Source organism: Vitis vinifera, chromosome 3 (genome assembly GCF_030704535.1).
Source record: "Vitis vinifera cultivar Pinot Noir 40024 chromosome 3, ASM3070453v1".
Classification (NCBI taxonomy): Eukaryota; Viridiplantae; Streptophyta; class Magnoliopsida; order Vitales; family Vitaceae; genus Vitis; species Vitis vinifera.
The window spans coordinates 11,056,359-11,076,990 of record NC_081807.1 but is presented as its reverse complement, the minus strand read 5'-3'; the positions used below and the strand labels follow the sequence as shown (position 1 = coordinate 11,076,990).

Here is a 20,632-nt window from a genome sequence, read left to right as displayed (position 1 = left end):
GGTTCTTAATTTAGGAAAGTTGTTTTAGGAATAAAAAAGGAGAGATCATTTAGGATGATTCAATTTCCTAATTTTAGGAGAGAATCAAGCCAGATTGATATCTTCTTATTCAGTCATTTGTGTATATATATGTGTATGGTGTGTACCTAAAAAAATCAATAAAGGAATTCAGAAATTCTTCAGTTTTATTCTTCATTGCCCCTTTTCCACCCACTATATGAAAAATGCTTCTTAAAATTGAATCTGACCTCCTTTTGGTAGAAGAATAAATATTCATTTATATTCGACCTCATCTTCACATTTTTAAAAAAGGGGGGAAAGGGCAAGAGATTTATTAGATGAACTAGATTGGTGATTTTCCACTGATGATTTGAAATAAAAAAAATTCTGCCAAGATTGATTTAGTATTCTGTGGTCAAGAACTCAATAAGTCCTCAATAAGCCTAAACTATCATCAATTCAAAGAATAGTTCAGATATTTGTTGATAAATAAAAGCTATCCAACACTCTTGCAAGGAAATAATGATCAGAAAATATCTGAGAGTTGAATAGATACACCAGCCAAAGACAAATAAAAGACTAGATAGATATTTATGGGTGAGAAGTATCAAGATTCCAAGTGAATTTCCTCTTTGTATGTACAAAGGCCATCACACAAATACCAGAATTTATATAGGAGTTACAGTGACAATCCAGTGTGTCAAACAAAGGTTTCAGATTTATCCTTCTGAAATGATTGTTGCATTAATTCAGAACTCACAAGCTTAGCTAAGAAACTTACACGGATTATATATGGGTTTGCAACCATGAAAATGAATACAATCATTTGTTCCTAGAGCTACTTGCTAATTGGCGAATCTGATAACAAAATTGCAGTGCATGAATAGAAATTTTCATGAAAAGCAGTTTACAATTCTTTAGTAAAAACATCATAATGAGAAAAGATAAAAATGATTTTTAGTTGAATGAAACTTACTTCAAGTTTATAAGATTCTGTATTTCCTTTCCTATCACTGACCACCAAATTTCCAAAAATCATGAATTTTTCTTTCCCGATTTTGGACTTAATGTTTTATCCATAAGCCATTACTAGAAAATATCAGTTATTAAGAGCTATTCCTTCAATTGAATATATTGGTCCCATGTATCCTACATTATATTGGATAAATTTAAATTTGATTTTTGTACATTAGCTCTGGCAAAGGGAGGCAGCAAGCTTGAGGCAGCAACTACAATACTTGCAAGACACCCACAGGTAAAATTGTGTTTCTATTTATAATGGATATAAAACATTACTTAGATTGGCCCAACAGTTGTAAAATGAAGGGATGCATGATCAAGAAAACAGTGACTCTCCATGTTTATGCTTAGTAAAAGTCCTTAACATGTTGAATAGAAACATATTTTAATCACTAAAAGCCTAAAGCATATTCAACTAAACTCACATACATGACTTAACACAACTTATTCCAATCGTTTGACACAATACTCTTTTCATATTCCATTCTGCTCTAAGGCCATATCATCCACCCAATCACAATCTTTTTTTTTTTCCACACAACTTTAATTCGCATTCTCTGTTATTGTCCAATTTCACACTCCCTATGTGGACTTGTTCACTAGTTCCACATGCTCCAATGCAACACATTAGGTTACTTATTAACAGCCTATAACCTGTTGCCACATAGTCATTGATCCAATGCCATGTAAATCAAATGACCCTCCATTCATATGATACCTCATATCTTGCACCTCCACAAGCACATTATCTGTAAGTCTCTTCACTTTACCTCTAAACACTCAGCATGGTTACCAACTCCTTAGGTAGACCTTTGTCAGTATTGGATACCCATATTATGTGAATGCCAGCACATAAGATGTCAAGGAATAGAAGTTATCTCCTACATGAGGTGGGCCTCTTCCACTCAATTTTAGATACAAACTCCTTTGTGACTACTAACACTTCAAATAGCTATCAAGAATATTACTGAATTAGCCTATTCACCTCCAGATGATTCTACCTTTAACATTTAAGATTTATCAGAATATTACAAGGGTTTGACACAAATTCATAAAAAGGTTTTCTTCCACTCTAAGAGTATGATGCAATGCCAATACAGCAGCCACATTACTTCCAAGTGGAACCCAAGATGTCCTAGACTCGAGTTCTTGAATTTATGGAGTAAATCAGTAGCTAGAAACTTATCAAGTGTTATGTCTAAAATGACCTTTGTTATGAAACTTGGTTCAAAATCAAACTTGGATGAAGGTGCAAAGTAGCCCTTGAGTATGGAGTACATAATCAATTAACTTCGACTAAAGATAAAAGGTTAAGAGAGCATAGGGACCAAGATGAGACTTTCACATAAAGGATGCTATATATTTAGGTCTTGCCATTGATTGTTTATTGGAACCTTTCAATTTGTTCAAACTTTCATATGTAAGTTATCCATGAAGAATTTCCTTTGCCATCTATTAAGGGCTCTTGTAGGACTGTTTTAGTTCTTTTGTTTCACCACAACGATAAGAATCACTAACAGAAGCCACTAGTCCACCATACTTTCCACATCTTTTGGCCATAAAATGGGAAAAAGGAAAAAAGGGGAGAGCATAGAGTCTTGAATGCAGCTGTCAATGCAGACAGACTTCAGTATCTTTGTCATATCTATACGTAGAAAACACATATGGACAAGTTGCATTCTTGCAAGTGCATTCACGCCCACATCAAATGTGCCATAACCTATTCTTGATTGGAGCAAGCCACCTAATTTTTCATAAAGAAACATTAATTATCAAAAACAAATTTTGTCATCATATGGGTTTTCTGCAAGAAAATGAGCAAATCCATAATAGAAACATATTACAGGGTGTGTCCAAAATAGCCTTAATGAAATTTAGCTCAACATCAACCTTGGATAAAGTAGCCATCAGCTACTGTGGACTACATAGTCATTAACTTCAATTGAAGATAAAAGGTTAAAGAGAGCATACGTAGTACATTATCAAGATGATTAGTTTGTCCACATATTCGATGCTTTATATTTGGTCAAAATTGAGTTCCTGATACTTTAAATAAAGCACAACTTATCATGCATATAAATATAATTGAATAACTAGGTCATCTTAGTTTCTGCTCGGCAATGATGTGGCTATCACTTTGGCACTGCATCACTCCTACATGTGTTTAGTGTATCCATCCCATCAGTATATATTTATGATTTATTCAAGGATTTGGCTTGATGAATAATGCTGGAGGTATGTTTAGACAAGATAGACAGAGCATATATTGGACTCATTTCAAATTGATCGAGAGGGAGATTAACCAGATCCAAAAGGCACATGTCATCATTTCCGCATCCTGAGTCAAGGAAATCCTAAGCCTTGGACTTTACAAGCCTCCTATCAGTTGGCACTTTCCTCTCAAAAATGGCTTGTCCCCCTTAAGCTTCATACAAAGACCTCAAAGGCTTTGCTTTGAAGGGATTGACTTTTTCTGTTTTGAAAGAGCTCTTGAGCCCATCATGTGGTTCTCCAAGAATATGTAAACTCTCCTCTTAGAACTTTGATCCTCCAACTCTCTCCAATCCCTCTCTCCTCTTAGGCTACTCAAACCTTGCCTCATACTTTGACAATTCACAATTCTCATGGCTTACTTTCTTTCTTACTAAAAACCCATCATCAAAACTCTTTAGTCTTTATTTTTCTACCAATATCTTCACCTTGAACCATATTATAAATGATGCATTACAAGTGCAGATGGATAAACTAAGAATCTCAGTTAATGCTTTCCAAAAGCCTTCATTAGTGCTACCCACAAGTTCTCAATATTGCACGAAAATATTGTTAAGCAAGCATAATCAAACTAAAAAAATTAGCTTCTATGGAGTATTGAAATACAATGAAGAAGAAAAAAAGGAAAATAAATAACAGATAGGATGATAAAAAAGATATGTTACAACATATATCAATTCAATTGCATGTGTGTTTGTCTTAATGACAAGCATGTACCTATTTCAATGAGTGTTTAAAGCATGATTCATGAAAATTTTAGGCATAGAAGCAATCTAAAACCAAAAGAATTCATTAGCCACAAAATTTTTAAAATTCCAACTTTTAGTATTCACCCCATTTAGTAACTATACAAAAGGCAGTGGAGGCAAGGGGTTGAAAATTGATGAAGTAAAATAATTCAATTTTGACCTTCAAAAATTATCCAGGCATCATAGCTTCACTTTTAAAGTATACCAATAATGTTCTGGTCAATGTATTTTCTTCTATAGGAATATGCAGTACAAACATGATAAAGCAATGAAGGAATGGTAACCCATCTATCACAATATAAGATAACCTGATATAAAGTTTTAAGGATACATGCATAAAAACATGGATAGTACACCTACATTTAGACTGTCATAAATGCAGGCAATTGCTGGGAGAAGAGCTTTCTGGTTTAGGCATCAAAGACCTACAGAATCTGGAAAACCAATTGGAAATGAGTTTGAAGGGAGTCCGAATGAAGAAGGTTTGAAAATCTTAGCAACACCACCAAATGCCTGCAACTCTTAGTCTTTAATATAACAATTCATACCCTCAAGATACAGCATCTTTAATACATTTATTGTTTTCTGCAGGAAAAAATTTTAACTGATGAAATAAGAGAATTAAACCAAAAGGTCTATCAAAAATTGGATACCTGTTTCAGTTTTGTTGAAAATATTAAATTGGCACTTATACTTACATTTTTTAATTTATTGTAGGGGAGCCTCATTCATCAAGAGAATATAGATCTCTACAAGAAGGTTGACCTCATCCGTCAAGAAAATATGGAATTGCAAAAGAAGGTATTTCTTTAGCTTTTACATATCTAAAGTAACTTGAAAATCGCTTACAAAACATTAGGTATCCCCTAAAGTCTATATGGTAATATGGCTCTCAGATTCATGGAGCAAGGAATATAAATGAATCCCAGGTATATCGAGCCGTAAATTTGAATGAATCAAACAGAAGTTCCCAGGTCTCACATGGTTTCAGCAATGGATTTGACTTACACGTGCCTATCAATCTCCAGTTAAGCCAGCCTCATAACAATGAAACACCAGAGAAAGCAATGGAACTAGGGTAACTTTTCTCTTCAGCATCCTTGTAAAGAAGTAAGTTACAATTTGCTAGGGTTACAGAATTTTATTCTGATATTAATCCTATCAATACACCCATTTGCTGCAGACTACAACTTCGTTAACAAAGAGCACTACCAACTGAAGGGATGTTGATTGATTTCCAATAAACAAGAGCCCAGACAGCTACAAAACCATGATTCTAACAGTAGGAGTTTGTACATGGGTTACTATATAAAATACAGTCCGCTTGAAGATTTGGTATGACATGATCTATGAAACCAACTTTAGAATTGATGTGAATGATAATCCAAACTAGCTATTCATGTAAATGTATGTGATAATACAAAAGTATTGCATGTCCCAGGTGTTATTCTCGTTGTCCACAAAATTTATCATGACAAGAAATATTCTGCTGCCTCTAATTTGTGCACTAAACTCGTTTGATAAGAATCTAGACACAATCACTTGTCACACATAAAATTTAATCATTAGCATATTATTCCAATTTACGGAGAACACCTTTTTTCAAACTAATTTATGGGAAACACTCTTAATAGGATTCAAGTAGAAGTGAGAAAATATAGTTTCTAATTTCATCCTGCTTTATTGATAATGATGTGAACAAATTCATTGACTGATAAATTTAGTAACACAAATGATTGAGCGTACACAACCATGATGGCAGAGACATCACCCACTCACATAGGCACTGGTTTACTACATATGAAAAATATAAATAATTAACTCAAAAAATAAATTATTAAGGAAGTTCTTCTATTGGAAAATTTCCTTCAGAAGGAATCTTCTAAGGGGAAAACCAACCCTAGAAAGTTATCATATCAGGAAGATTTCATACTAGAGGATGAAACTTCTGGAAACAATATGAAGATGGATAGCTAGAGATAATGGTTAAACTTACATTTATTTAACCAGTCAGGATCAAACACTGTAGGATCTCTTACTAGTGAGCAAGCCTAGCTGCCGATTGATGTATCCTTATTTCGAACCTGTAAGAGTATGGAATCTCAAGCAATAAGGGTGAAATTCAAACACACACGTGTTCACAACCAAAATAAAAATAATGGGGACTGCATCTAACTATTGCAATCTCATCCAAAAAGAAAAAAAGAAAAAAGAACAAAAAAAGGAAAAAAGAGGGGAAAAATGAAATGAAGAAAAAAAAAAGAAAAAAAAAAGGAGGGGGAGGGGGGGGGGAAGACGGTAAAAGTTATTGTACAAAGGTAATTTTTTTTTTCTTCTTTTTTTTTGTTTTTTCTTTCTTTCTTTTTCTGTGACATGGAATTCAACCCAGAATCTCCTCCATCACCATGTACCTCAACCCCTTGCCACTTAAGCTAGGCCCCAAGATTCAAAAAAGGTTGCAGCATATCAAACATTAAGTAGATTCTGAATATGTTGATTAGACATGGTGCCGTAGTAAAAAAGAGGATTCATTATTCTCTTCTTGGCTTCGTCTATGAAAAAATGAAAGACGAATTGAACATCAATTATTTTTATTATCAACCATTAGACGTGAAATAAAGGGAGCTTTTAGTACTTCTGGTAATTAAAGTGAGCTAATGGTTTCTTTTTGTAGATTCAGAAAGGCAGCAAATAGAAAACAAGGCAGAAACTTCAAGAGGAGATAAATGCTATTTACAGAAAAACCAATGAATGCATAAACATTCACTCAACCATATTATTTTACATGTTCAACATGTTGTCGTTTGCAGGAATATCTCAGAAGTCTGTTTGGTAACAAGACATTACCCAGAGCCTGTATTCTAAAGGTAATGTAATTTTCAAATTCTTTTCATAATTAGGGGATGATCTCAAACATATTATAAGAGGAGAAATATGTAAGACTTTCACCAGCCAGATGATACAACCACTGGTCTGTACAACTCAAAAAGATGTTCAATAGTATTTTCAGAAAATAAAATATAAACTCAATTACAATTGAATTTGATTGCATCAACATTAGAATATTAAGAATGCAAAATGGATAACAAAAATGGAACTTGACTTCCTAGATTGTCTAGGAAGTCGAAAATGGAATAAGTTATAAATGAAAAATCATCTGATCAAAAAACCTTGAAGGCCCTTCACCATCCTTGTTTTGGTGATAAAAGCATACCTTTAGAGGGGAAAAGGAGAGGAGACCTAGGATTCAAAACATCATGGCATCCACATGGAGTCATGGGATATCACTGCTGTCATACACACAAAACAATGAATAAATTGATTAATTAATTGATTAAATTTTAAAAATAAAAATAAAAAAATCAACTCAGGAAAGCATTCATCAGAATTATTTTGGTTTTGAAGGGTTAAGCACAAATCGAAACCTATTTTTCCAGACTCTAGATATCATTTCCACATCCTAAATATAAACTAGAGAGAAAGAGAGAGCTACATAAGAAGGTTGTGCTGTAACATCAGTAAGAAATTAAATGCTGTAATATCAGTACCAAATATTTAAGACATTTAAGTTCCTTCAATGAAACATTGTTTGAAGGTCTAGCTATGCTGAGCCAATAACTCAGTAAGTTGCTTCAACAAAAACTTGAATTAAGGTCCAATTTGCAGAAGAACCAATAACTCGAGTATCATTACCAAAAGGTTGAAGTCGTTGTCAATGTATAATGCACTTAAAAACTAGTATTTTAAATCAGATTACATCGAAAGAAAGTCAGTTACCATATCCTGAGCAACTCATGTTTGTAACCCCACAACCCCCCCTCCCCTTATTGGCAAAGTAAAAAAATAATAAAATGTAATTAAAAATAAACAATTGCTTAAGCATCATAATATATTTATCTCCACAAATGCACAAACGCAATCTGGAATAAGCATAAAAATATATTCCCAAATGGAAAAAACAATCACATCAGCTATAAGGAAGGCAACTTAGGCTAAACGAAGAATAAGGAAAATGCTCAAATGACAAGATCTCCCATAACTGATTGGAGATCTAAGCAGCAACCTTGGTATCAAAATCTGTTGATAAGATACACAGGTATCTCCATCAATTAACTCCTTATTTGTGAGTAAATAAAATATTTCACAAAATCTTCACCCAAAGTTTCCATGTTTTTCTATGATTCATATCATTTGTCTCAATCTGAATCCTATCTCTGTACTCAGGCTCTGTATGACCACTGACATCAATATTTTATTCCTCAAATATTTTAACTAATACGAACATTCTATACTGAGATGTTGCTTCTATACTGAGAGATGTCATTTCCTACTGAGTCTTGATTAAGATTGAAGCACGAGCTAAAATTAAAAATTAAAAATTAAAAAATTAAGGAAAAAAATAAAGAAAAAGAAAAAGAAAAAAAAAGAAGACAAAGCAAAGTCAGAACACCTTGATTTCCTTTCAGACCTCAAATATAGCATATTCACGGGCGTCATTGTATCGCCAATACCACTACCATACAACAAGAATACAATAACTCTATGCAATAGAAATTTGACTATGTTAACCAATATAAAGTGAATGGTCCAATGGTTCATTATAAGGGACCTAGATGATACTTTGGAAAACAGACTAAAGTAACTAAATGAGAAGAGAACGAGAAATCCTCACCCAAATGAGGTTTATTCTACTCTTAATATGTTTTTTATTCCCGTTGTTCATTACAAGGACCTAGATGATACTTTGGAAAACAGACTAAAGTAACTAAATGAGAAGGGAACGAGAAATCCTCACCCAAATGAGGTTTATTCTACTCTTAATATGTTTTTTATTCCTGTTGCTCAGCTATATTCATCCATCTCAACATCTTTATTCTGTTGCAATCATTGATGGATACATGTCCCGATTTCCTAGCTTTTAGCACCATAAAGTATGGCCTTTCTTATAACCATAATTAAAATTTTCCCATCGGTTAGACAGGTAAGCACCAATCAACATTAATCTGGAAGTGAATTGCTTCATGCAGACTATGCTAGCCACTCTTAAGTATTTGGCTTGAGATAAAATTTTAGGATATTTGAGGGATAGGAAACTTCTTGAATGACCTCTAGCATACTCCTGTCGGAAAGAATCCCAAATTCCTATTGGCTTGTAATTCCTTTTAATAGAGGATAATAGTATAGAATATTTTCTATCTTGGTACTTCCTTGTGGAAACAAGTTTTAGTATTGGATATGGAAATGTATTAAGAATGCCAATATAAATTTTCTAGGTCATGAGGCAAAAAAGATTGTGAAATAGAGATGAGCTTGTAGAGGCTATACCAGGAAATGGTGTGGGGAAGAGATAGCAGATTGTGCATGGAATAAAAAAAAAACATGGGATATTTCAAGGCTCTAGTTCATGGTGTAGATACATGAGCTGGGAAACACACCATTGTTTCAGTAATCGGTTTTTGCATCTCTTTTCTGTTTTGCTGTATAATGTTCCCTATGGTATATTATTGATTAATTCTCTCTTACACGGTATGAATGGTTAACTCAACTATGTTAAAAACTCATGTCTCTCCATATATAGATTTATTTATCATTATGTTATTACACAACAAAATAAATGGAATCAAGGGCTTCTACTGCAACAAGTATTCCTCATCTAACTTCTTTGCAGATCTCTATGTTATCATTAGAACTATCAAGCTAGAGCAGAGATTGGTTAACCTTTCTTATTAGAACAATGTCATTATAAACGCCTTTTGGACTCATTCATATCCTAGGTACATCAATCTTAACGCTGATGGGAACTCTTTTAAATCCCAATTAGACAGGTATTGAGGTCCATTTTAGAGACCAAGGAGGGAATTGTTAAAGCCTTGCTCTTTGCAAAACCCAATAGGTGATGAAAGTGAAATAATCTCGATCTAGTGGCTAAAAAACTAACTTGGGCCTACCCAAATTTCAAGCCCTAGGCTTGTCTACTAGGCTAGCTCTTGATCCCCCTCACTCCATATGAGAATTTCTATAATTCGTAGGGGATACTAAGGGGTTGCACATCCAGCTAAGCTTCATATGAACGTAGTAAGGAGATGAGCTGCCCAACTTACCCTAATATTCTAGAAATAAGCTAGGTGATTAACTTAACATTTTATTTAGCAAAGTGCCTTCTACCTAGTTACTTAGTAAGGGGTTTTCTACCTAGTTGTTAAAGGTTTAGCCTAAATCAGCTTAATACACATTGTTTGTCCACTAATAGTTAATAGCTTAAGCTTTTGGATCAATATGGTAGCCTAACATGATACTAGAGTCACCTCACTAGATGTTTATTTCCTTCAATTTACAAAGTCCTCATGCTAACCAAAAGAAGGTTGGTCATGAGGTCAAATGTTAATCCTTTAGCCCAAATCAACTTAATATACATTACTGGCCCATCATTACTTATTTGCACTAGTGTGGAATAGCTATAAATGAAGTGTAGACCGACCCAGTAAAGAGACTTGTCCTGCAATGAGTTTGTTGGAACCTTTTCCCCCATGAGTCTATTGGGTGTTGATGTTGTCTAGGTGTATGGGCAGTGATGTTTATAATTGCTAGAAGGTACTATTTTAGGCTTCCATTTTGCTCCTTTGTTTTGGTAGAAGGATCTCTTATCCTTTCTTATATATTTTTTTATATCATAATCAGATTTTGATTCCTATCCAAAAAAATTACTTCATCCATTTGCATTCCACCAATGCCATATATCAAAATTTGTTAACTTGGTTTAGGATATTGAAAGTTTTGAATACTCTAATCAAAACATCATATCTGAAAAGAGTTCATAATATAAATGGAAGCAAATGATGTTTGTTACTGTCGTAAATTGTTATTACCTTGAACAACCCTCATACATCACAAGAAGATAATATTTTATTATATATATTGGTTTTTGACTGACTCTTATTAATCATAGATGATTTATCAATGTGGTTATATGATAAAACAAAAGTTAGGTATATATCTATCACATATTACTTTAGTATTCTTTTTTTTTTTTTTTCTTTTGATAGGTAAGCAAAGATATATTAAAGCGCTTGCAAAACAGCACAAAAAAGTACACATGGAGTATACAAATTAGGCCCAAAAGCAAGCCAAAGAAGGAAAAGAGGAGAAATACCCACCACCCTCACAACAAGCTGCCCTAACTAAACAGAAAAAACAGAACCAACGAGAGAACCCTACAACCAGAAGCACCCTCTTCCCTCAAACCCCAGCCCCACTCCCCTTTCCCCTAGCAGTGAAAGGAGAGCTATTATAACCAACTGAGCACTCTGACTTTTGGATTTCCCTCTCAAAATGGGAAGAACACCTTTTCTTACCTCCTGACATCCTTATCCCCCACCCTTTTCTTGACTCCATTTTTCTTATTAGAGCACAAATTTCCTTCTCAAAGCCCGCTATTGGCATCCCTAAACAATTACTAAACTCAACAAAACCACTAGGAAGTTCCATCTCCTCGGCCCTGGCAACTAACTCCATACTACTTTAGTAAACTGTAACCACAAACAAGATTCTCCAATATCCTTGCAACTAAATCCTTTGCTCAGTTGTACCATGGCCACTTAACAAGTCTTTGAGATGGATTCTGTCAATGTACTCTTAGACTAAGGATACAAAATATTTAATAAAAGCGCTAGTGAATATATAGTTGTTTTGACTCTTTCGTTTAATGTTGCTTATCAAACTGTAAATGAAATCCAATTCCATTAAGAAATAATAAATGTTGAAGGATCTGAAACACAGAAAGGTAATATTAATCTGTGGGAAGACATGAAAAGGTAACAAACAAGCATAATCATGATAAGGTAGAGGTATCAGCAATTAAGGATAAAACAAGAGTTACTCTTCTAAGTTTGGTCATGAGTGATTTTGGTGCAACAGGGCACAAGAAGCCAAAAGGAAAATCTAAAAAAGAAAAGGGGTACAGGCCACGAGAGGAAAGCTGATGGCCTCTAAATAATCTAACAAAATATATGGCATTAGATAGAGAAAAAAAAGCCCTAAAATATGGCCTCTAAATAATTTGACAAAAGGTACACTCCTACAGCACTTTTGCACCAAGAAAAAACCCTAAAATACTTAAATCCTAAGCATCGAAATAAAAATAACCTGATTATCAATTATAAACTAACAACAAAGTCTAATATGGAAAAATAAAATGAAAAGGCTTAATCACTGCTAAAGCAGTGTGAACTCTACCACTGCAGCAGCATGAACAATAATTTATAATAATAGCATAAATATACTACTTGAGTACCTGAATTTCTGCTAAATTTTACAAAGTCTTTAGTCTTAGTAGCACCAAAGACAAACCCCACATGCGTGTCTCTGGTTAAACTTTAAACAATAAATTAAAAAAAATAAATTAAAAAAAATCCAACCAGAGCATGAGTGCAAAGGAGATAAGAATATTAGCTTGTGTTCGACCCATCCCATTTATAATCATCCATTTGTAAGGCTTCAAAAGGCGGGAGCAAAAAGGAATTCATTTAGTTTATCCTACCTCCTTAAAAATTGAAAAATAGCCTTTACTTTCAAGGAGTAGGATACATGAACACTCATTTCTGCCAAAACTATATAGCTAAGGCTATGCTTCTTTATCTTAACTATTCACAAGGCACCTCTTCTCTGCTCTTCCAGCCCTTCACATGGAGGCCTACCACCTAATAAGCTAACATATTTTACCACATGATCACTGCCTTTCTGCTGAACTGAGAAATCCATCATTTTGTCCAATTGAAGTGTTAACTAATTAACTACTCCATCCAAAGTTTTAATATTTTTCTCATTTTTTGATCTTGATAGCAAATGATTCTCTCTCCACTTACATCACATATCTCCATTTTACATCAAAGGGCCAAGTCACAATCTCTTTGACCAGTTGGCCAGTTCTTCATTGCATTACGGCATTTATTTCCTCATACCAGATCATCAGATCTTGGCTTTTTATTGGACCAGATCCAAGATGGTATTACTACGACTTCTGCAAAAAAAAAAATCGTGACTGATTCCAACCACTTTTGGGCTTATTTTATCACGTACAGGCTAGTCAGACCAATAAATAGTATTTTTCTTCTAACCATGGACACTTCTACATAGATTAACTGGAGTCCATGAGAACATTAACAAACTTCCCATAAGAGACCTAAAAAGATAAAAAGATAACAGCAACAAACACTTTCATAAACCATCTATAATATATGAAGCTAGAAATTTTTTTTTCTTCAACAACTGAAATCATGGGCAATGGACAGTCAATTTTTTTTTTTTTTTTCTTTTTTGGTATCATGGGCACATTCCCCATTACCACCAGTAGGGAGATGAAACCTTCACGTTTTCTCTATCCTTCTTGCCCATTCTACTTGCACTCATGATGTCGGAGAAGGTTATGAAGCCATTCTAATACCTCACGAACACAAATTCTAAAACAAGGGGAAAAGGCAATGCTAGAATTGAAGGTTAAAACAACTTTAAAACCAATAATTATGAGATTAGCATATTATCATTGCCTTTCAAAGGCATTAATATGTCAAAAGAGATAAAGCAATCAAGTATCACAGCATGTCTAACTTTCCATGACCAACACAATCGGAGAGTCGAGGAGAGAGAAAGATTTAACTTGCTTCTTGATCAAAGCATGCCAGAAACTTGGAGATGAGAACTTATGCAGAGAAAATCTATATGATCTCTTACCAGGCCATGAACATGCATCAAAATTTGCATCAGGGGGTCTGACCTCATGCAGGAATAATATTGGTTGGTCAAGATGTTTGGACACATAATTAACCACACTTTGCTTTGCTCTGAATAGTTCTATCACCACAAGTCAAACCTGGCCCAACTCAAAGCGTGTTCAGATTAAACAATTACAAGCTTCAAAGAACTTAAGCAGGTTAACTTCCATTTTAGTACAAACAATATTACTTAACTAAATTTGACCATGGTTTCCATGTTTTAACTCTCAAAAGACAAATTTGACAAGTTTATACAGAAACATAAATTCAATTTCAACCGGCACGCCACTATACACACTTGACATATCATTAAAACAAAGAATCGATGAACAGAACTCTATCCCATTTACACATTCAGTTTAGTAACAGCTAGAAATCCACTCAAACATCCTTGGATTGATCAGTCAAAGCTCTAAACAGTAAAAGCAACTTAGTCTTTAATGCTACATTTCATTGGAGTATCATAGTGCCCTTCCCAATTGCATGAGCAAACCTACCAACTAAAAACTCCTTGTCACCTTCCAATCCTCCAAACTTTAGCTCTCACATTGTATGTTTAAGAAACTCTCAACTGTAACATCTTAATATCCCTATGATAAGTAATAGAACTAAATTGGGGCCATCAAAGCAACAGGTGATGATTTACTGATCCTATGCACATATAAACATTTTTTTTTTGTTTGATAGGTCCTATGCACACATAAACATGAGCTCCAAGTCATCCAACCCGACCATTGTTTTTGTAAATGAGAAACAATATCAGATGAGGAACTAATGACACCAAATCTAGTGGTGAATAGAATATGATTGTATAAGCATAACCTTGCTAAAACATTTCCCTAAGAAAAGGAATAGCATCCTCTAAAGTAATAGTTCTACAAGTAAGGAATGTAAATTTATCTTAGAAACAAATATTATCATTTACTTTTGCTTGCTAAAAATCCCTCAGTCAAACCAAAAATAAAAAAGAAAAAGGAAAGAAGAATGATATTGTATCACAAATAACTTGGACTACCCAAAGGAAAATTTACTTGCTTGGCTTAAAAATGGTATTCATATCATACATCTCAACTTCCTCATTTCAGCAATGCACATTCTTTTTTACTGCACTGCATTATACCATAACCATTTTCAAAAGTCTTTCCTTTGACTATGCAGGTATCTAGAAAGAATTTAACACTCGAGAAACACCTCCCCACTTCATCCACCTTATCATAATTAATTCCATGGGACAATATCTTCTTCAATCTCTCTCTCTCTCTCTCCCTCCCTCCCCTAGTGAATGATTGATCAAAAAAAGAAAAATGATCACGTTGGATCAAGTTGGATCAATCCTAGCAGCAAATTTCATTTTCCATCATTCTAACCAATTTTCAGAATTCCATTTCATATATCAACCAAAAGATATGCTTAAATATTCTTGTTTTACTCAAAACCATATTTCTTAATTAACAATGATGTGAGATATTCAAGATCTTCCCAACAAATATATACACTCTCATTTGGCACAAGCTAGCACAAAAACAAAGTTGATAGATAATAACAAAGTTAAAACACGTACATATGATATGCATAAATATAGAAAGTTCTAATGTCTTATTTATTGTTTATTTAGGGTTATTATTATTTAATGGTAGAGTTTTATAAGAATTAGGATTGTTCATATCATTATTAGAATTAGTTCCCCACTAGAGTAGAATTGTCTATCAACATATAGGCTCAGTGATATTAAAAACTTTAGACATTTTATTACTAATATTGTGGGAAAGCAAGGTTTTCCTATTTTAGGAGTTTGATTTTGTATTTTCTGTTAAAAAAGATTATGGGTAGTTAAATCCCTAATTTATAGGGATTTGATTTAGGGTAGTTTCCTATTCTAATAATATGCCTAAAGTATAGCTTGTATAGCCTTCAATATAAAAGTCAATTATTGTATTCTATCGAAAAAGAAGTGAATAAGATTTTCTTCAGTTTTTTCCCATAAATATTCATAATTATTTAGAATTTCTCACTTCAATTTTTATCTCTCTTATGTACTCTTTTTTCTCTCTACTGTCCTATACAATGCTATCAAAGAAAGGTTGAGCCTTGGATGTGTTTTGCAATGCGATATTCTCACCACTAAACTATAAGTGCTAAACTACCGTCAAGGTCAATCTTTGGATGTTTTGCAGCATGGAATTTTCATGATTGAAAGACAAGTACTAAATTATGGCCAAGGTTGATTTTTGAACACGTCTTTACCCATAGCTAAGTTGCTTAGATTAATTCGGTTAATCAATCCACAAGAAAAAATTCCTTTTAAAGTAATTAATGGCCTTCCACTTCACCCATCCATTGATCTTGTTCTGTTGCCTATTGATTACCATTCTTGTGATTCTGCTCAAGTCTTTACTGACCATATTTGTGACTTTCATGTTGAGCTATGATAGAAAATTGCTTTGAGTAATGCGAATTATAAACTAGTTGTTAATGTACATCATAAGTATTCAGTGTTAACCTAAAATTTCCAACAAGAAACTTCATACCCACTCACTTGACCCATTCTCTATCATTTAAAAGTCTAGATCTAATGCATATTTGCTTGATTTTCCATCATATATAAATATAAGTACAATCTTCAATGCAGTAGATTTATTTCCTTACTAAGGCATATTCAAACCTCCAGTTTGCCTTCTTCCATTTCTATGGAACAATCCTCCATTTCAGCCTCTCGTGCTCTCACTTCACTACCACCAATTAATGTGATTGTGGATGTATTGGTGAATAAGTATATTACTTTCCCATCTGGTGGTTTTTAATGCTTCTTTGTTTGATGAAAAGATCATTCCTCTACTGATGATACTTGGACTACTAACGAGGAGTTCCATGACCGTGATCCTAATTTTTTAGACCAATATTTGCAGCACAACTCACTGGAGTCAGGCCCTTTTTAACCTAGGAAAATGATGGAATAAAGAAATTAAATAACACACTTATCTTAGGCATTAAATATGGGAATGATGATTTTTTTTATTTTGTTATTTATTTTAGGGATATTATTATTTAGTGATAGAATTTTATCACAATTAAGATTCTTTATATTATTATTAGAATTAGCTTTCTACTAAAGATAGAATAGTTTATCCATATATAGGCTCAATGATATTAAACACTCTTCTACTTCTATTTCTCTCCCCTATATTACTACATTAAAAGTACTCCTTGGTGCCTTTGTGTAATAATATATCAGGCGCTATTCACCTTAAGAAGAAAGAAAGAAAGCTTACTGAGGCATTATCTGCCTCAACAAAGAAAAAAAGCTTACTGAGAGGCATGCACTCATTTGAAAGACTTAAATCTGCCTGGGACATCTGTATCATACACTCACATGCAAAACAATTTGCATAGCATTTTGACTATATCAGTAAATAAACAATAATGATTATCTTCTAATCCATCTACTTTCCACAATTCAAAAATACAAATTTCTTTTTTCTTTGAGAAACCATTAGAATTCACTTTGTAAAGATTTATGGATCAAAAGAATCAATCAGCAGCCCTAGTTTTCTTCTATTAGGATTGAATTTTCATTTGGCTTTTAAGCCTATTTTTTACAAGAGAAAAAATATTGTCGTCCCTATAGCTCACGATGTTAAGAAAGAAAGCTTACTGAGAGGCATGCACTCATTTGAAAGACTTAAATGTGCCTAGGACATCTGTATCATACAATCACATGCAAAACAATTTGCATAGCATTTTGACTATATCAATAGATAAACAAAAATGATTATCTTCTAATCCATCTACTTTCCACAATTCAAAAATACAAATTTCTTTTTTCTTTGAGAAACCATTAGAATTCACTTTGTAAAGATTTATGGATCAAAAGAATCAATCAGCAGCCCTAGTTTTCTTCTATTAGGATTGAATTTTCATTTTGGCTTTTAAGCCTATTTTTACAAAAGAGAAAAAATGACGTTGTCCCTATAGCTCATGATGTTACTATGCTTAAACCATGTAAATACAAATATCCAAAGATTCTAACTTGTGATGTGAATTTGATATAAATATTGCTAGTTCAGAAAAAGTGGAGCCTAATGAACTTGACAGGCCTACAATTTACATTATCATTTCACACCTACATCTACAGCCTAACAGATCCAAACTACAGGTAAGAAACTGTACTTACATTGCTTCTTTATATCAAAGACTTGAAAAAGTTGGCCAACTGGTGATCATAAGTTTTGTTGGAATCAATGGAATAAAACATTACTGCTTGATAAATTTATCTGATCTGGTTGATAATTGTTGTTTCATATGATTAAACATCTTTGCTACTCAGTTTTCCACACACAGGATCATTATTTATTAGCATTCAATATTTTCATATGGTATTTCTAACATGCCTACTAATTGCATAAAAAAATTCTCGTTCTACTGTATGATACCACTCACAATAGATATGACCAAGTGAGCAACATGAGAAACAACTACACACGCTTACCCAGGCTGATTGATTGTAAATCAGCTTTTCATCCAAGAGGGTAATCGAAAGAACACAAAGTAAAATAAATCTATGATAGTTTTTGGATTCTAAAGGCAAACTGAAACTCATTAAATCACCATAGTCATTATAATCAGCTGTAGACAAATAACTGAACCAAGTGTTTTGGCATATATCTGGTCATGACCTATGAGTAGTCCTTAGTTTTACCGGTAGGTTCAGTTCGCAATATCTGTTATGCACAAGGTTTAGAATTAAATATGAAATCAATCAACTAAATTTCTAAATGGGGTTATTGCAAATCCATTACCTTCTGTTGATTTCCACACCTTTGAATGTACAAAAACAATCACATAGGTTTCATGTGTTCCAAGAAATAATTATATTCTAGGGAAAGTTCATTGAGAAACAAATTAACTGAAGTCAATGAACACTTTTCCCCAAATCGTTCCCTATTAAGAACAATATGAAGGAATCCACAACATTACTAAATCAAGCATAGCTTTTGTCTATTAAAATTATAACCTTCTGTAATCTGGTTTTGCCCTACAAGAATTCAAAATTCTGAAGGAGGACAAATCATACAAGTACTTCGATGACATTTGCTCGCATTATATACGAGACATTAGCTTAAAAAACTTAGAATCCAAATGAATGGAGGGTCAGGGATTCCCCAGAAGGAAACAAAAAGAAGAAGGGATGAGGGCAAAAGAAAAAGGGATATGCCCAGAAAGAAGGAAAAGTGAAACCAGCAAGTAAAGTTGTGAAAACAAGACCAACTCATGATCAAACCAAAAATAAATTTCAAAACGAAAATAGAAAAGAAAACCCATCGAACAAAACAATATAATGTAACGAATATAAATCGAAACAACGGTTGAACAAAAAGAAAAAAAAGAATAGAGATTCTTCACCTCTTCACCTTTATTTGGGAGCGATGGCTTCTGGTTGTGGCAACCAAGATCAGTCTGTACAGAAATAACAACAGACAATGCATTAGCATACGAACAGTCAAAAGGAAAGAAAATCACAGAGAAATGGAAATTGAAAAAGATGAATGCGAGTGCATGAACTGACAAATGCACTTGTATTCAGACCATAGAGCTATGAAGAACGGCCATGAAAAGCCAGTCCATGGGATGGAGGACGAAGAAAATGAACAAAGACTGAGACCCAGAAAAGTGTGGAGGCATAAACGAGGAGAAGCACCATTTCAAATGAAGAAATCAACAGCGGAGAAAGCGGGTTTGATTCTGTGAGAGACACAAATGGGCACAAAAGAAGTGAGAGAAAAAAATATCTGAAGAGAGAGAAGAAAATATCTGGATGAACATTCATGTACTGATGTACAACCGCATGTGTGTGGGCTCTAGAATAATCCAGAAAAGAGGATTGCCTGCCTAGTGTTTCATTATTCTGCCTCCTCTTTGTTTGACCGGTTGTTACCAGCTAATCAGGGGTACTCATGTCACTTTGGGGAAGAATAAAGGGTACTTCAGTCCATAAATATTATAATAAAATAGTCTTCCAAAAATATTTTACCGCTGTTTTCCAAAATTGTTTCAAAAAAAAGAAATTGAAAAAACCCATAAACAAAAAAAAATTTTACATCCTTAAAAATAAAAAATATGATCTTCTCATGCCATCTCTTTGAGTTTTAACTTATTTTCTAAGAGTAGTTTTAAAAAATAATTATAAAGAATTATTAAAACTAAAACCTTACATATAAAAATTATTTTTAAAAATATAAAGAACAGGTTAAAAATATTTCATATTTTTAAATAAATATTTATTTTACAAAACATCATAAAATTATTTTTAAAAACTGATTTTCAAAACTATTTTCAAAAATAATTATGAAACAAAATCATATATTTTAAGTATTATTATATTAAAATCAAAATCAGAAAAAATTTTACATTCTTAAAATAAAAAATATGATCTTCTCGTGCCATCTCTTTGAGTTTTAACTTATTTTTTAAGAGTCGTTTTAAAAAATAATTATAAAGAATTATTAAAACTAAAACCTTACATATAAAAATTATTTTTAAAAATATAAAGAGCAAGAATTTTACAAAACATCATAAAATTGTTTTTAAAAACTGATTTTCAGAACTATTTTCAAAAAAATAATTATGAAACAAAATCATATATTTTAAGTATTATTATATTAAAATCAACTTTAAACTAAAAAGTAACTGGGAAAACAAAATATAAAAATAAATCTATATAAAAATATCCTAATAAAAATATTTTCATCATTATATTGAAATATAATAATTAATGTCATGTGAAATAAAATATATTTTAATATTTTTTTTTCAAATATTTTCATTTGA

General features: G+C 32.9%; 1 protein-coding gene and 1 long non-coding RNA gene across 5 annotated transcripts; one reads left to right on the top strand and one right to left on the bottom strand.

Moving 5' to 3' along the window:
• Positions 1 to 685: 685 nt before the first annotated feature.
• Positions 686 to 19,645, bottom strand: LOC104878854 (uncharacterized). Of its 3 annotated transcripts, XR_002029802.2 has the most exons (6): positions 19,371 to 19,645; positions 19,208 to 19,261; positions 7,255 to 7,327; positions 6,037 to 6,124; positions 4,401 to 4,474; positions 686 to 2,764 (listed from the first exon to the last, which is right to left on the bottom strand). It is a non-coding gene; the product is annotated as an uncharacterized LOC104878854 (long non-coding RNA). The 3 variants fall into 3 exon arrangements; XR_002029807.2 differs by lacking the exons at positions 686 to 2,764; positions 4,401 to 4,474 and adding an exon at positions 4,655 to 4,789 and having other exon boundaries at positions 19,371 to 19,644; XR_002029812.2 differs by lacking the exons at positions 686 to 2,764; positions 4,401 to 4,474 and adding an exon at positions 5,699 to 5,834 and having other exon boundaries at positions 19,371 to 19,644.
• Positions 1,173 to 5,487, top strand: LOC100244955 (MADS-box transcription factor 27). 2 transcript variants are annotated; one of them, XM_019219054.2, is made up of 6 exons: positions 1,173 to 1,255; positions 4,423 to 4,522; positions 4,632 to 4,673; positions 4,758 to 4,841; positions 4,937 to 5,118; positions 5,224 to 5,487. In XM_019219054.2, the coding sequence occupies exons 2-6, from the start codon at positions 4,493 to 4,495 to the stop codon at positions 5,237 to 5,239; spliced, it is 354 nt and encodes a 117-aa protein (XP_019074599.2). In that variant the 5' UTR covers positions 1,173 to 1,255; positions 4,423 to 4,492; the 3' UTR covers positions 5,240 to 5,487. The 2 variants fall into 2 exon arrangements, with proteins under 2 accessions (XP_019074599.2, XP_059591974.1); XM_059735991.1 differs by lacking the exon at positions 1,173 to 1,255 and having other exon boundaries at positions 4,166 to 4,522.
• Positions 19,646 to 20,632: the final 987 nt, after the last annotated feature.